At 38.4% G+C, this 18,959-nt stretch overlaps 1 protein-coding gene across 1 annotated transcript in view; it reads left to right on the top strand.

Moving 5' to 3' along the window:
- LOC150109826 (RNA helicase Mov10l1-like) overlaps positions 1–18,959 on the top strand; it is a 422,682-nt gene that overhangs the window by 293,487 nt on the left and 110,236 nt on the right. Inside the window, exon 11 of the mRNA XM_090414598.1 lies at positions 10,108–10,248. Coding sequence (XP_090270724.1) covers positions 10,108–10,248 — 141 coding nt within the window. The remainder of the gene's footprint in view (positions 1–10,107; positions 10,249–18,959) is intronic.

Here is an 18,959-nt window from a genome sequence, read left to right as displayed (position 1 = left end):
GTCAACTGCAAGTGCTGTCCATGATGGATGACTCACCACATTACCAAATTTGACCAAAGGATAACATGTAAAAACTGCCATTAGCCAGCTGACACATTGAATGTGGAGTTCTGGGTATCTACTGGAAAACGAATCTCACAAATGTCTGGTGAATGTCTCTTACCAGAGTGTATAACCCCCAACTATGAAATTTGGAAGTGGTAGTGCGATAGTATGGTCTTGTTTTTCCTGGTTTGGCCTCTGGTCTCTGTTTGTGGTACTACAAACATTGTACTCCAAGGTTTGTGGACATGAACATCACCACACTTGACTGGCCTCCACAGTACCCTGATCTCAACTTTATTTCAACATCTGTGGGATGAACTGGAGCATCAGATAAGGTCAAGAAACGTCTGCCCCACAACAGTCCAGGACCTCATTACATGCTTATAGGTCTAAAATTCCCACTGATCATTATCGTATACTTGTGGAATGTATTCTTGATAGGATTGTCACAATCATTGCAGCAAAGAGAGGTCATACATCTTATTAAGGTGGGTGCCATGGCAGTTTGTTCCTCCCACTATGGTATTCTTTGACTTCTTTCCAAGCAGCATACATCATACCACTCTTTAAATCAGTTGACCATTTTGCATTCACCACTTTATCAGGCAGTGAATTCCATGGTTTAGTCATCCTCCACAAAAAAACCACTTCTTACCTTCCTACTCACCACCTCATTTCAACTTCTATGGATAGACGTAAGCCGTCGGATCTGTTTAAGTTAGGAGAATGAAGTAGAGTTTCACATGTTTCTTTATAAAGGCGTTCCATGAGAAACTGACTTTTGTGAAGAACTCTTGTCTTTCTCCAATGAACTCTGTGTCTAGTGAAGATGCTGAAGATGCCTGTGACACACAGGCGAAAATTATACTAATAAATAATCTTTCTACGTGAGTTTTTTCCGTTATTTATTGTGTACCGATATGTCTACTCACGGTTTACCTCTTTTAAAACTTATTCTATGGATGTTCCCTGGACCTTGTTTTACCATATGAAAATTTTCCCTAGTGTCAGTCTTGTAAATACCTCTCAACAGTTTAAATCTCTATTGTCATCCACTTTTTTTCTTCTGTTCATCGAACTGCATCTTTACTAAAATTGTCAAGTCTTAATATGGTTTTTATTATCTGCCTCTGTATCCTCTCTAATGTTAATTGATTCTCTTCAAATCCTGGTGACTAGATCTGAGCACAATAATCCAGATGTCTGATCAGGACTTTATACACTGAAATCACAACTCTTATTTCTGCTAATCAGAGTCCTCAACATTGCAGCATTCCACTGGATTACCTTCACCATTTGTGCGGTATGTCCCCTAAACTTCAAATTTTTATCAGCTATCACTCCAAGATATTTTGTCTTCACTACTTCTACTATATGCATCTGCCAATATAATAGGCAATCTCTTAATGGTTGGATCCCAAATTTAAAAAAAAAAAAAAAATCAGCTAATGCTTTTTTTTCCCTTATAGAGAGTAGACAAGGCCATTTAACACATTCACTACCAACTACGAGTATACTCGTAGTTGGTATATGAGCCTCACAAGCCAACTATGAATATGCTCGTATGTCAATTACTGACCTCCTATGCCAAGTATGAGTTAACCGGTAGCATAAGCACCATAATTTGGACCCTTGGCTTGTGAGTAAAGCAGAGAGCATGTCTGGGGGCTTGGTAGAAGGAAAATAATTTCAGCAAAAGTATAGTCTATTATATGTGAGCCTCACAAGCCAACTATGAATATACTCATATGTCAGTTACCGACCTCCTATGCCAAGCACGAGTTAACCGTTAAATTAAATTACGAATGGTACACTTTAAAACAATTTTCCACGCACAATGGTGGTTTTTCCTGGCACACAGAACAATAATAACACATTTTCCTGTCATTTATTTATTTTTATTTTAATTTATGTGCTATGAGATTATTCGTAGTTGGCATATGAAACAAAATTCTGTCTGATAAGCCAGCTATGAGATTACTCGTACTGACCTTGAAGAAGTGAAAGTGCTTGCCATGTGGTAACAAACTTGCCCGAGGAGCGTGGCAGTGAATGTGTTAAGCCCTATCTAACTTTCAGAGACCAAGTGGGTGGTTCAGTCTCCACTTGTAGCCCAACTAGCAGTTGGCACAAGACTATTGTTAATTATGAGTGACATCTGATAAAGTGACATCTGACGTGTCGCCATCTCACAGTCCCTAATTCAAGCACGATATGTTATTGTCTGTAATAGTGTTGATTCTATGGTTGATATTCTTGGGGGGATGATAAATCTTATCATCCCATTTCAATCCTCCAGTAGTGCCACCATATCAGCACCATTACTGATAACCCATCCATGCTTTACATTATCTGAAAATAACTGAATATTTTCTGCAACTCAATGTCAGTATTATTATTATTATTCATCCTCAGATAAGCTTATTAAAAAGCTTCGCGGAGGCAAGCTGAGACATTACATCTCAACCGAGATCAACAGAAAGAAAAACAAAATTATTTATTACATTGAAGTGCTGTAGTTACAGCGCTAAATTATATTGAAAGCAAACATTTTAAAATATAACATATTGTTATACTATAAATGCTCTTAAAAATGTAATCTTATTCAATTGCAAACTAAAAATTACCATCTATAGTAACTATTATTAACATTATACAAAAAAAAATTATTTATTATTATTATGTGACACATAATAATAAAGAAGTCCATAGTGCAACTTCTAATTACGCTATGATGGTGCTGATATCACTAGTATAAAAGATTAAAAGCAAATGTCCCCATACTCTACTTGTGACTTTCTTTTCCCTTGATACTGCTAACCTGTACACCACTTTCTGATATCTATTATACAGCCAATTTCCAATCTAATTCACTACCCTGATATCTGATCCATGTGTTGCAACATAAATATCAGCTTGTTTATGGCCTTTCCCTCATCAACTTGTCTATTCTTGTCACTTTATTATAAAAGACAAGCAAATCACTGAAATAAGGACACCCAAATTCCTAATGACCTTCATAGATAGTACTCTCAGCTGTCTTTTTTTGTATACAATCTTTGACTCATTTTCCCAAAATCTTTACTACTACAGAAGAAATACAAACATCTGTAGGTTGTGTACATACTACTACTACCACCCTTTTACATTGGCACTGTCTTACCTTCTTTCCATTCATTCGGCACTTTGTTATTAGCTAGACTTTTATTGAAAACGACTAGGTCAATAAAACTGTAATTTCCTTAGCACATTATTTTAAAACTCAGGATGAAATCCCATTCAGTCTGCGATACTGCCTTATTGACTTTCAGATATTTAGTGTTTGATGCATATTTTCCTCGTGCACGTCAACCCTTCTCATCCTTCTAGAATAAAACTTGCTTTCTCAGTATGAAATGCCCCAATCTTTAAACAAGGAAGACAGTTATCACTATATGTTATTTGCATTGCTCACTCTACCCCCTGAGTGAGCAATGCAAATAACATTTAACAGAGTTAATTTTCCATTTAACAGAGTTATTTGTCCATAGTCATTTCTTCTCCTGCTGGCCACGTAACTAAAGAATTCCTTATAATTTTATAATGTTACAGTTTTATAATGGATGAAAGAATTTAAAGGAAGAAAGAGCAATTGTGTGTGGAAGGAGTTAAGAAAATTTCTTACACTAGTGGTAAATTGCATATCTAGAGTGAACAAATTGATTTGGAGTAGAATGGATGATTAGAGAAATCAAACAGGAATGCAGATGAAAAAGATTCTATGTTGGAAGACATAAAGGATGCTACATCTTCCAATTCTGACACACTTGCTGCCTCGGCTGTGCCTATCAATCCAGTCCATAAATATTATGAAAAAGAGGTGGTGACAGAACACATCCTTAGCAGAGGCCAGTGGAGACTGTGAAAGGTTCAGACTTTGTGCTGTTTACCCTGACACAAAATGCTGGGCATTCATACAGGGACTGATGGCAGCTAATAGTTGGCCATCCACTCCATACTCCTGTACTACTTGCCAAAGGTTATCCTGAGGAACCCAGTCATATGCCTTCTCCAAGTTCACAAAACATGTGTAGACATTCTTGGCATATTCCCAAGATTTCTCAAAGACTTGCCTTAAAGTGAAGATTTGGTCAGTTGTGCTTCTACCAGTACGAAAGCCACATTGTTCTTCCTGGAACTTTTACTCAACTATGCTCCTGCACCGTCTTTCCAAGCACCTAGCATACACTTTCCCAGGCAGGCTGAGCAGAGAGATGCCACGATAGTTACTGCAATCCTTCTGGTCTCCCTTCTTGAAGACTGGTATTATTATGCCTGTCTGCCATTGCTTTGCTCGCCCAGATATCCAAGCAGCCTGACACAGTCGAGTCAGCCAGAAAACACTGTCTCAATTTAAGGCTTTTAGCATTTTGGGCTGAATTTCATCATCGCGCAGCCTTGCTCGATTTTAGCAATTTTATTGCTAAATGGACCTCTTCTGCTGTGAGACTAGCCATTGCCCCGATCTTCACCTCTTGGATGTCCGCAACAACCTGGGTTAAGAAGGCTCTCAACGTATTCCCTCCATCTGTGGAGGATATCCTTCTAGGTTGTTAAAAGTGCACCGTCAGAGGCCTTAATTGCCCTTGCTGTGCACGATTTTCTCCCTCGAAGGCGGCAGATGGTCTGCCAGAATACTTTGTTTACATTTGCATAGGATGAGTCTAATCTTTCTCCAAAGGATTCCCAAGCCTTCTGCTTTGCTGTCTTTACTGCCTCAGCATACTGCAAACGCATCTCAGGTGACCTGACCCTAAGCCATGTTAGGTAGGACTCCTTTTTTGCCCGGACAGTTTTTTGGACTTCTTGGTTCCACCAAGGTGTCCTTTTCTCACTGCCCGTTGCCACACTGAGCCGCTTTCTGCCACAGCATGAGAATGCAGAGGCAGTGACAGCTGTTCTGAACAGCTTCCACTCCTCCTCAACATCTGCAGTATGCTTGGGAATCTCTTTGAACCTGGAGGAAATGTCATCTGAAAAATTCTTCCTCACAGCCTCATTTTCCAATGCCTCCCATTTCACGCTGTATTGCTGCTTAGGCCTACCAACGTTGATGGTAGCATCTGGTTTCTGTAGCCGTAGAGTGCACACAACAAGGTGGTGGTGATCAGTTGACAGTTCTGCCCCTCTTCTCACACAAACATCCAACACTGAAGAAAATAGGTCTGCTGAGACTATAAAGAAGTCAATCAGAGACCTTTGTTTTAGTGTATCCCTGTACCAGGTATAATTATGGACTTCTCGGTGCTGGAAGAAGGTATTCATTATGGACAAGCTGTTAGTACAGCAGAAGTCCAATAATTTCAACCCATTCACGTTAAGGTCAGGGGCACTGTTCCTCCCAACCACACCCCTCCATGTCTGGTCATCTGTTCCAACATGCATTGAAGTCACCCATTAGCAGGACTGATTCCATGTCTGCCACCCTGTCAAAAGCAGCATCCACTTCCTCTAGAAAGGCAGAGTATTCTGAGTCCAGATTAGGTGCATAGGCTTGCACCACATCCAAATCATGGTTTTTCCATCTGAAGCCTTAACACACATACTTGTCCCCTCAATGGGATCCACTCAGCAATACAGTCTGACAGCTGGGGGGGGCTTGTGAGTATCCCCACACCCTCCTGAGCAGACATTATCAGGCTCACACCAGAGTAGTAGAGCTTCCACCCCTTATCCAGGTCGACAGTTCCAGAGCCTCTCCTCTTGGTCAAAGAAATCCCGACTAAGTCTAGCCGGTAGCACTTCGCTTCCTCGACCAGTTCCAACTCCTTCCCTGTCAGAGAGAAGATGTTCCAGTTGCCTAAAGCCATAGTCTGGTGTCGTTGTCGTTGCTATTTCCGTCCTTTTGCAGAACCATTTCTTTGCGCTGCCCCTAACCTCCCCAAATGAGTAGCGGGCCCATTGATGGAGTTTCCTCTAGCAGAGTGCCAAGGAGTGGTGTCTAAGGGAGACTGTAACATATTTTTCGAATGGGTCCCTCTGCCTAAAACCCGAATGTGTCCCTTGGTAACCTGCACGACGGACGACGTGGTATGAACAATTTTTGATGGCCTGATCATGTTACAGTGTTTGATAATGTCCTGTTAGCACAAGATGAAATGACACAGCAAAATAGGAAAGATTCCCCTCGAATACTCTAATAGCATTCGGGGGATGCTATTAGAGTAAACTGATGCTGGACTAGTCTACAGATAATATAACAGATGTATATTACATGAAGTAAGGCATGGTCCAGCATCACGTACCTCAGGTTTGCCACGCCTGTACTCACTAAATTGAGCCCCTGATGCTCCCTGGTAAAACAGGTTTTATTTTTAGAAGGATGAGGAAGGTGAAGGATTAAAAGGGAATGAAGAGGGTGCATTTCAAGTGTTGAGCATTCAAGATGTAAGGCAGGGAACTAGATAGGATTTCATCATATGCTTTAATGGGATGTGTTGTCTGCACGGTTAACCTAATGGCTATGCACTTTGCAACTATATGCCTGGAGAAGGAGTGTCCTGGGTTCGATTCCCGTCACCGACGTGAGGAGCTTAAGGATCTTCCTGAGCCATAGCCAAGTTAGCCAGTCTTGGGCATGGACAGCAGGGTTTTTCCCACCAGTTTATCTGGGTTTCATCCCGGGTTGATTTTCATCCCGCAAGCAGGCAAATCGACCCTGTAAACACACGGATCTACAGCCATAAATACTTAACCTCCCATGAGGGGACTCAACTTGTCCCAATAGGGATGGGGGAGAAAAGGGAGGAAACTCCATATGAATAAATAAATAAATGGGATGTGTTGAGGAACTGACCATGCCATTATTTTATGTTATCTCATAAGGCACATAGTATCTTATTTTCACCATGATCTCAGGCAATGCATAACATATTTCTACCACTCTCCATTCAAAAAAGATACTCCTTTCCATCTCACTTACTACTCCCTGGATGGCCTCTTGTCCTTGGTGCTTCCTTTCATTTTATCATGTGAAAAATCTCTGCAGTGAATTTTTTAACAGCATAAATATCTCATTCATATTCCATTTGGTGTGACAGAAGAGGATGGGGTTCCCCCATCCTCTTCTGTCCACCAAACTCTGTAGTTAGCAAGACTTTAGTCTATCCTCATAACTAACACTCCTGATATCTTTTTTCTTTATCTATATCTGCATCCTCTCCAAGGTATTTTCCTATATTAGAAAAAGTAGTAGTAGTAATAATAATAATTGGTAATACTGACAAATTATTAAGTGCATAATGTATGAAAATTCATTCTTCAGGTACTTCAAAGAAATACTTCAAATCATTTCTAAATTTGAATATTGTGTAAACAGGTCAGTAGCACATTAGCAGATTTCATAGTCCTTTAATCCAACTTCAATATAATTATAGGAAAATATTTCATTACTCAGACTTCTGTGGAGTGATGACATAATATAATGACATAATACAAAAAAACTCAATCTGAAAAAAAAAAAGAAAAATGAATTACTCAACTGATTTCATGAAATTTGTGTGTTTCACAATCATAAGAAATAAGTGAATAAACTAAACACAAAATAAAAATCGTATTACAAAGAGGTGTCATTCACTATGAAATATTTGAAAACAGGAATAACAGTGAAAAGCACACACATGCTAGTGAAGGTATTTGGGGTTCATGGTCTTCTGTGTTGTGTCACCTTTTCTTAATAACTTTGATATCTATACTCTTTACGTTTATTCGCCCCTTGGTGTCACGTAGTACTATCTAAGTATAAAGGGAATTGCCCTGGGGTAGAGCCAAAATCCAAATGTAACAAAGCTTCTGAGGTTCTTCTTCTCATAAAATCCTAAGACATTTATTTGTTTTCATTGCACCACTTAGGACAATTAGGACAAAGGAAAAAATCTTAAACAAGAGGTGAACACCCAGCTATACCTCAGTGACTAGCAATCGTGACCGTAGATACGCTACTCAAATCTCCCACTTAGGTTTGCAAATTTAGCAAGTGGTGCATCGGATAATACTAACAAACAACTGAATCAGAGTAAGCAAAAGATTTATGTAACATTTTAACATATATATAGTTCATGGAAGTCTAGGAAAGATCATTTCTGAACTACAAATTTATGTGCTATCATAGTTATCAAATACGAACAGTAAATTCTCATAACTCATAGGATTAACAATAGAGCTGTTCTATATCACTTCACACATAAGATCCTCATAACTCTCTTAATTAAAACTTAGTAAACATACATTATCACCTTGTATTCACACATCTTAAGGTTATCACTCTTTAAGTTATACGTCTACTTTCACAACTTATAATTTGCTACAGTCCTAAGTTTTATCTTTGTTAAGTCCTTAGATCTTGATTCACATATCATTCATTTACACAATTTAACAATAAAATTTCACGATACCGTATTATAGTTATCTCCTGTGCTTGTTCCTCTCGTTACTCATCCTTTGACCTTCAAATTGATTTCTTTGTACTGGGATTGGTACCTGGAATTCCTCGATTATATGCTGGCCTATTCGTTTCAGTCAGTTATGCCTTCCTTTCAATAGGATTCTTGGGGCAAAGTCACTCTTTCGCATGTGTTGCCCTTTTACCTAGATTCTGAGGCCTCCATGCAGACTACCCTTTTCTTCTGGAGTAATGTGATTCACCTCAGACCTTGCTACACATAACCTTTCCTGTGGATATGCGGCATCTACCGTTTCCGTCTTCTGGGCATCAAGGCAGAGATTTCCCCTCACGCTCTTGAACTGTCCCTCCACTCGCGAAGTCCACACACCAAAACCACCAGGAAAAAAGCCTCGTGTGTGTGTGGGGGGGGTACCTAACTCTTTTATATCTGTGCACCCTATCGGCACCTTCCATAATTTTCTTCCTCCCCCCCGACTCATCGATAGCGCTCAACGTGATATCTCTCGGTAAAGGATTTCTACTTTCTGCCTACTTATCATGTGCCATGTGCACACGATACGCTTGCGGCAACTTCCTTTAATCCTGTGCTCTTGGCCTTGGATTACACTACAATTATCGTTAAAAATTGTGTCATTCATCTAAGCTTTGTCTATCTAAGTCCTAGAAATGGTATACTGCTTTTAATTATACTATAACGTTCTTTTTCTCTAGAATTTTACCGCCAATATTTAACTAGCTTAAGTAATCTTTTTACATAATGGAATAACACTTCTTTCTTATGCATTTTCACAATTATTTTCCTTTTGTTTAATATATACAATTTTGTTCACATATATCTGGTTTACACTCTTAGATGCAAGCAAATTTTCTATTATAGGTTCTTTGCTTGTTAAATCATGAAAGAATAAATTCTCTTAGGAATTCTATCAATCACAATTTAACATCTGTGAATGACTGACAACTGAATGCATATCATGTTTAATGAAGGAAGACCAGACTTGATGCAAAATCATTATTTGTTTCTTGTTGCACTGTTGAGGATGTTTTATCATTCCACGTGACTCCTTGAATTCTCTTGAACACTTTGTAATCTATGCAGAGCATTTCAGTTTGTCGCCATAGTACTTTGATATTTAGCTTCAGTTATGTGTGCTTCCAGTCCTGATTTGTATTTTCTTTCATTCTCTGCTACCTTGATACGTTCAAACTTGGATGTCTCTCCTGTCCTGCCTGTCTATCAAATGTAGCACAACCCACAGTTGATCATGTAGACATCAGGTTTTTTTAGTGGTGGATGGGGAGTTTTTGGAAGTTTTGGGACATTAGAGAGTGAGAATTTAGAAGGGTACAACAACCCATAAGTTGCCTAGTATAATAGGACATTGAACATTACAGAAACAGGAATATAAATATCTCTAATATTTCTGTTTCTATTTTATAGACATGAAACAGAAGTATGCATGTAATAGATAAAGAATTGTGCTGCATATAATAAATATTGAATGAATGTCTGAAATATGGATGAAACTTCATTAAAAAAAAAGTGATTTTTTTTTTAAATCAGAGGGTAAATTGATTTTAGAATTAAGTCATAAATAATAATTTATATATTTATTTAGGGAGAAGATTATCGAGAAGCAGATAGTCCCTCATGGTTCAACCCAGTAGAAGCTGTTCAGGTAGTAAAATACTTAAGAAATTTATATGACTTCGGTCTAAAGCCTTCTGACATTGGAATAATAACACCTTATCGCAAACAGGCAAGTAGTTATATTTTGCTCAACTAAGTAATACTTTTTGATCAGTTTAGCATGTGTAAGTTATGCAAGCATGTATGAACAGTTTGTATCATGAAATAATCATTTTAATGTTGTTTTTTTAATTTAAGAGAAGAGAAGGCAGATGACAAGGAAGGAGAATGTCAGTGGAAGATACAGAGCAATGCAGTGAGCAAGGAATGAATGGATTTGTGAAGGGAGTGCTGCATGGAGATTCAATGATTCATGGTGTGCAGAAGATGCTTAAAGCAACAGTAGAGAGTGTGACCATATCAATAGACACAAGGTGAAAATGTAGTTGCGATGACAGTGATCGTTGGTATGAATGATCTGAAGTAGCGAGTATCAGGTTGCAAAGAGATCTGAGGTTAATGTTTGGAATTATGCAGCAGAAAAGTGTGAGAGGGAAAATTGAGTGTATTACCAATATGTGATAATGTAGAACTGAGGTGGAAAGCAGTAGTAATGAATGATGTGGTGGCAAAAATGTGTTGAAAGAGGAATCTGGAATAGGTGGATACTTGGAGTACATTTCAAAATAGAAGAGAGCTATGTATGAGAGATGGACTGCATTTGAAAATGGAAGGCCATCTTAAGAGATTGTTCTCTGGGCAGATGAATGTGTTAGGGCAGAAAAACCAGAGTTGCAACAATAGATTGTAGCAGAGCTGGCTCTTGTTGTGGGGAAAGTTGATTGGGAGATGGGAGAATGTATGGTATTGTTGAGTTAAATGCAGTCTGGAAGAAATAATAATAGGCAAAGAAGTTCTGATAAATGCATTGATATTTACTTATACAGCTAAGAGTATTAGGAGAATAAAGGAATGAATATTTAGCATATTTTGTCAGAAAAAAAAAAAGTGGGTGGATTGAAAACTGCAGAGTGATACTTATAAGTAATGAGTTGTGTCCTCTTAGAATAGAGAATTTGGAATTAAATAGCACTAAATGTTTTTGAAAGTGTGTTGTGTGGGGGGAGGGGGGGAAGGACAGGATATTTCATAGGATGTTGCTGTAGGCCAGCCAAGGAGGTGATGAATATGAATATTTAGGCATATGTTTGGTTTGGCAAGTTTTAAGTGAGAGATCATTATGGGAGATTTTAACTATAGTGGTATAAATTGGGCAGAGAAATAAACATACATTAATAAGGAAACAGAATTTCTGGAATTCTTGAAGGACAGATGTGTCAGGCAACATGTCATAGAGGAAATGAGAAATCAGGAGTTTTGGATTTGGTCCTGGCATTATAGGATTTGATTATAATTGAGATGTCATCTTGCAGCCAGTTAGTGAGAGTGACCCCATGGTGTCTCGACTTCTTGTCTTCTTGCTTGGCCTTCTCATGTCTGAGGACTCATAACCTAGCCACAATGTCTCTCCATTCTTTTTGCCTTTTGTTGTAGCAGTGGCCAACTCTAAACTAAGTCTGGTGTTTTTAATCTGGTCCAACCATCTTGGTCTTGGGCATCCTCTTTTTCTTTGCCCTTCCACTGTGTGCTGGATGATAAGTTTATCCAGGTTGTCATTTTCATGTCTTGAAATGTGACCAGAACATCTGATATTTCTTTCATTTACAATGTCACATAGCTGTCTCTTGATTTTTAGTTGCCTTATTATACTTTCATTAGACCTTTTGTCCATTTAGGTGACTCTCATCATCCTCCTCCAGCACCACATCTTGAAGCTTTTATCTTGTCCATATCTTTCTTGCTGAGTGTCAGAGATTCTCTAAGTTAAGAAACATGCAAATGTATCAAAGAGAAAGAAATTTATTTATAATTATAATGATGTGAGTATAATAATCTTAAAAATCAGCCATGGTCAATTCCTTGAAAAAGGAGGTCTTGAAAAAAATTGCAAGAGATATCAGCAGTGTGTAGGACCTGGTTGAGAAATATTCATCAGTAGCAATGGCAGATTGCATTCTTCAGGTGTAAATGATAACATGATTTGGTGTATCATGGATGACTAATGAAATCAAATAGGAACTGGAGAGAAAAAAGATGCTGTGGGAAAAGTGTAAAGAGAGCGAAGTGAAGAGTACTTGCAGTGAGGGATATAATATTCAATTGTGAATGAATAACCTTGTTAGATGTAAATGGAGATGAGTGACTAATACTGATGACATTGTAGCTTTAATAATTATTTTGGTTGGGTATTTTCTCCTGGAAAAGCAGGTTTTCCTGGAGAGATGGGAGGATTGAAAGTTTAGAAGTGCATAAGGAAAATGTATTTCAAATGCTAAGTACTGTGATGTTCAATATGGAAGCGGGATTGGATGGGATTTCACCACATGGTTTAAGAGAATGTGCTTTGAAATAATCAGTCCTATTCTGGCTGTTTAGTGAAAGCCTAGCCACTAGGAAAGTGCTCAAGGAATGGAATGAGAGTAAGATAGCACCTATGTAAAAGGGTAGTGGTAGCAATGGAAGCATTGAACTAGAGATGTATGTATTTTTCTGTAGTAGTCTTAGTAGTTAAGATTTTGAATAAATTAGTGAGATGAGAATAATATTAATAATCTCAAGGTCAGACAGTATGGAGTTTTTTAAGGGGCATTTTTGTTTAAGTAATCGACTTGGCTTTTATAATAAAGTAATGAGAGCAATTGACGAGGGAATGACATATGCTGCCTGTTTTTGATTTTGCAAATGCATCTAACACGTTCAATATGAAAAGTAGATATTTAAGTTGCAGCATATGGTAAAATATCAGGTTAGTGAACTAAAGTGGAAATTGATTGTCTTATAGATATCAGAGAGTTGTATATAGGATATATAAACAGAGACAAAACAAAAATAATGTATAATAAATACATCGTCAGAAAGCCAATACAAATGGAATACCAGGAAATTGCTATAGTTACCTCCTATGTTTACGTAGGACAAAAGATCATAGAAGGAGACCGTGAAGAAGAATTTATGCGTAGAATTCAGCTTGGTTGGATAGCCTTTGGAAAACATCTTGAAGCACTCAAAGGAAACATCCCAATCTGCCTAAAGTAAAATATTCAACAGATGTATATTTCTAGTCATGATATATGTAAGTGAAGCATGGACTTTGGCACAAAAATTGACCAACAAGTTGAGGATTACCCAGAGGAAAATGGAAAGATCATTACTCAGTATTACTATTTTAGATAGAAAGTACAATGTTCGAATCAGAGTTCAGAGTAGGGTTGAGAGACATTATAACTGTCATTAAAAGATCCAAATGGCAGTGGACAAGTCATATTGCAAATGTAACACTCAAAAATGGACAAAGTTGATATCTGAATGGTATCCCAGAGATGATAAGAGAGCTACAGGAAGACCAAAGAGACAGTGTGAGGACATGATTAAAGAGATGACTGGAATTCAGTGGCACTGAAAACCTCAAGAATATAGAAATGAATGGAGAACTTTGAGGGAGGCTTTCCTCCAGCAGTGGACAGAAAATAGTTGATGATGTATATGGGATGAACAGTATTATTATTATTGTTCTGGGCAACTCCAAGGAGGCGACAGACTCATCGAGGGAGGCCCTAACATCATGTCAAGAACAACTATTCGACATTCACACAGTATCTATCATACCTTGCCTTGAACTCATTCATGGTCATAGCACCCACAACAGGCTCTGGAAGCTTATTCCACTCATTCACCACTCTCCAAGTAAAAAATCTAGCTCTAACACCCTTGTCAACCACGCTCTTGCCCAGCTTCCATGCATGGCCCCTAGTCCTCCCACCACCAGTCATATTTTCAAAAATATCTTCTGGATCAATCTTATAGAAACCCTTCAGTAATTTGAATGTCTCAATCATATCACCCCTCCTTCGCCTATTGACCAATTTCTGCAACCCACAAATTTTCAACCTATTCTCATAAGGTTCATTCCACAGACCTGCTATCATCTTGGTCACTCGTCTCTGGATCCTCTCCACCTCCTCCTCCCCATCAAGAAGAAACCTAGGTGACCAAATCTGGGGGCACAGTAGTGGAGATGAGGTCTTATCAAGGCTCGGTACAAAGGAACAACAACTTGTTTGTCTCTGCATGTTAAAGTAATTTTTCAGAAGCCAAGTGATTTGGTGAGCTGTTTTAGTCACTTTTGCAATGTTCCCCCTAAACTTCAATTCCCTATCCAACAGAAAAAGAACGTCATGAGTAGGGTTCTACAAGAATTAGTATTTAACTATTGCTTTTTTAAGCATTCATGTCAGTGGACTGCATAGAAATATTCAGTTATTTGCAGATAATGTTAAGCTTGGATAGGTTATTAGTAGCGCCAGTTCATTTGCCCTTAAGGATTTGAATAAGCTGGGCAGTGGGTGAATGAATGTCACTATCAGTTTAAGATGGTCAAAGGTAAAGTCTTGAAATTTGGGATTTACCAAGTTGAGGTTTCATACTCTGTTGGTAGAACTGTACTAGAGAAAGTGGAGGAGGTTAGCGTCAATAGTCAAAGTCCTAAGAGCAGAGATAAAAGAGTGGTTATTTCATTGTAGAAAACTTTGAATTATTGTGCTCAAATGCAGTCACCAGGAGTTTAAAACAGATGAAGTAACTTTTGAATGGGTATACAGTTGCCATGAAATAGGAGTTTGGTGGATAGGATATGAATGGGTGACATGATTGAAACATTTAAACTGTTGAGAGTGATAGTGGGGAGATTTTTTGTATGGTAGAACAAGGGGAATGAACAAAGACATGGGCCTTCACTAGTAGGTGCAAACAGGAGGTAGTGAGAAATGTGTTTTTTTTTTGTTTTTTTTTTGCATGGAGGATAATTGGACCATGGATTTACAATGCATGATGGGAGTGGTAAACATGCAGACAGCGAATGAGTTTAAGAAATGGTGTAATAGACTTTGTATTGTCTAAGTAGGGCCTTCCAAAGTGAGTCTTGTGACTTCATAGAAATCCTGAGTAATAATAATAATTTAGTAAATTTATAATATTCCTTTAGACTGTGTACGTTGAAAACAAAGTACCCCAAAAAATATTATATTTAACCTGAATAACAGTCAAGGACATGCAGTTGACCAGGTAGTTAATAATTCAATAATAATGTAGCATAATTTGTTTAGTCTGTGGAATTTTGTATCTTTGCTTTTAGATATGTGTTCAGAAAATACTGTTATTTTCTGATAAATGCATAATAATGTTCATTCAACTATCAAATTCCAGAACATAAATGTTTGGACGCATCAAATACAATATAATGCAATACACTGGTCATTTTTTTTCCCCTTTTACACATCCTACCAACTTGAGCATACAGAAAACATTGCATTTAATCGGAATGATGGTCAAGAACATCCAGTGGACCATGTACTGACAATCATAATGAAGCATAATTTGTTCTGTAGCAGTATTTTGTATATTATTATGTGACACCTCCAAGGAGTGTGAAGACTTTTCAGTGATTTAAATTTTTCATTTATTACTATCATATCCTGTACACCCTTTGAGGGTACATGGCAGCAATTTGATGAAGATGATTCTGTTGTTGATTAAAACTTATTCACAATTAGTTTTAAACTACTAAAACATGTCTACTGCACATTTTGTAAAAATAGTTTGTGAGTGGTATCAGATTTCAGTATATATAAGCATAGATATTATGAAATTTTGATATGATAATTAAATTGAGACCTATGACTGCAATACTAGTAATTTTCATATGGTGGTAAGTTTGAAGCCATCTGATGTAAAGTGGAGTCTAACAAGATCAAATACCAATGCAGTGTTGTTACAGAACTGGTGGATCAGATGCTGGGGACAAACAAACATCATCACCAAATAAATAGGATGGGTGGGAAAATAGTAATCATAATGAGGGACTTTAATTATCTGAGCATTGATTGGTTAACTGTGAAATCTCATGGGAAGAATGAAACTGAATTTATGGAGCTGTTGCAAGATTAGCCTGTTATCTGTCAACATTTCAATATTATCAGATCTTATGTTTCTGTCTTCTAAGCACTTCTTACTGTGATATCAGTCCACCTCTGCATCTTAGTGTTCCTCTGGGTCTTTTTCCTGCCATCCTGTTTAGCCAATATTTCCTCACCCATTCTGTTTAAGTGGCCATGCCACCTGAGATTAGCTCTTCTAAGACATTCCTGAATACTATCAATGTTAAGTTCTTTCCTAATATCCTCAGTTTTAGCATGATATTGCCATTTGTTCAGTCCTCTAATCTTTTTCAGGACTCATATCTATGTAGCACCCAGTCTTTGATGAAGAGTTTTATTTCTAAACTAGTCCTCAGATTCATAACTTAAAATTAGTTTGTACACTGTCACTGTCTTGTATATAGCTAGTTTAGTGTTTTGACAAATCTCTCTCTCGCTCTTATTCCATGCAAATGTATTCAGTTGATTTCCTACCATACCATAAGTCTGGTAGGAAATTTGATTTCCTACCATACCAACTTTGCTAATTCTGCTGTCTATTTCCAAATTTAATTTGCCATCTTCACTAAAAAGTGTACCTAAATATCTAAAATGTTTTCCTTGTTCTCTAGATTGTTGATGTCTCAATGTTTCTGCCACTTTTCAATGTCTTTGTCTTTTTAACTGAATTTCATACCAAATTTATTATAGCAGTTATTCAATTTGTTTGGGAAATCCTGCAAATTTGTCCTGGATTTCTTTATTATTAGTAGTAGTATTATTATGAGTCTCTAACTTCCTAGTAGAGACCTCTAGGAAGTTAGAGACTCATCGAGGGAGGCCACATACTACATGCACCGCTGTCATACTTAATCTTGAATTCTCTCTCTCTCACACACACACACATCCATTCCAATCATGCACCACTCTACGAGGGAAAAATGTAGCTTTTACTCCCTCATTGATGGCATTCATTCTCAACTGTCAAGAATGCTTTCTTGTACTCCCCCCCCCACACTACAAAAAATGAGAAACTCCATCTAATGAAATTCTGTATGATCCTTTCAAATGTTTCTCAGTCTCAACCATATTACCTCACTTTCTCCTATTTGCTAGTGTCTGCAGTCTACAAATTCTCAATCTGTCTTCATAATCAGTATTCCACAATTCCTCAGTACCTCACTTTCTTCTGTTTGCTAGTATCTGCAGTCTACAAATTCTCAATCTGTCTTCATAATCAATATTCCACAATTGCTATATCATATTTGTTCACATTTTTAACACTCTCCTTTGAACTCTCTTCTTCTTCTTCTTCTACAGCTTCTCCCACTTAAGTGGGGTCACTGTTTGTTATGAGTCTCCTCCACACCTTCCTGTCTTGGGCTGTCACCACATCCAAGTTCTTCATCTTCAAGTCCTCTTCTACCAGCTCCCTCCATCTCTTCTTTGGCCGCCAACGTTTCCGCCTTCCTTGCACATCCATCTGCATGATCCTTCTTCCCACATATTCGTCCTCCCTCCTCATCACATGACCAAACCATCTCAACCTTGCCTCCTGTATTTTCGCTCCTAAGTTCGTAACTTTCACTGTTCCCCTGAAATAGTCATTTCTCAGATGATCCTTTCTGGTCACACCGCACATCCACCTAAGCATTCTCATCTCTGCTACTTCCATCCTGCTGATGTTATTTTTCCTCAGGGCCACAGTTTCTATAGCATATGTCATAGCTGGCCTCACTACTGTCCTATAAATTTTGCCTTTCAGATTGATCGGCATCCTCTTATTGCATAACACTCCAGCCATCTCCCTCCAGTTCCTCCAACCCGCTTGTATCCTACATCCCACTTCCTTCTCAGCTCCTCCATCTTCTTCCACTGTTGAACCTAAGTATCTAAAGTCTCTCACCTTCCTGATGACATTTCCTTCCAGCTCCAGATCTGTCTCCTGGCCACCGCCCACTGCACAACACATATACTTGTCTTACTTCTGCTCAGTCTCATACCTCTCTCTTCCAGTACTTTTCTCCATCTTTCCAGTTTAGTTTCCGCTTCTTCTCTTGAATCTACACACAGCAAGATGTCATCTGCATACAACATTGTCCAAGGCGCATCTTCTCTCACCTCCTCTGTTACCACCTCCATCACAATATTAAACAGAAACGGACTTAATGCTGACCCTTGATGCAAGCCAACTGTTACTTGAAAACTTTCTGTTTGTCCCAAACAGGTCCGAACACTTGTCTTCACATTTCTGTACATTTCCCGCACCAACCTGACATATTTCTCCGGCACCTTCTTCTCCCTCAGACACCTCCAGACTTCCTGCCTTGGCACTCTATTGTATGCTTTCTCCAGATCAATAAATACCAGATGTAGCTCCCTTTGTTTCTCTCGATATTTTTACCATCATCTGTCGTAACCCAAAGATAGGATCTGTTGTTGATCTACCAGGCATGAAGCCAAATTGTTCCTTTGCAATCTCCACCTCCTCCCTCAATCTACCATCAAGAACCCTTTTTAGGATTTTCATTGTGTGGGACATCAACTTTATTCCTCTGTAATTTTTACAGTCTTGTGCATCCCCTTTACCCTTGTAGATATGAACAAGAGTACACTCCCTCCATTCCTCGGGTATATATATTCCTGTTGGCAAACTTTCATGAACAGGTCCCACAGCAGGTCAATTCCCTCTTCCCCCAGTGCCTTCCATGCCTCCACTGGAATTCTGTTGGGGCCCACCGCTTTTCCATTCCTCATCCTCTTCAAGGCCTCCGTCACTTCCATTCTACTGATGTTCTGCACCATCCCC

This window comes from Typopeltis vanoorti, chromosome 1, assembly GCF_054136105.1.
Source record: "Typopeltis vanoorti isolate ZY-2024b chromosome 1, IOZ_Tvanoo_1.0, whole genome shotgun sequence".
Lineage (NCBI taxonomy): Eukaryota > Metazoa > Arthropoda > Arachnida > Uropygi > Thelyphonidae > Typopeltis > Typopeltis vanoorti.
The sequence above is the reverse complement of the archived record's forward strand: the minus strand, read 5'-3'. Positions and strand labels throughout refer to the sequence as shown.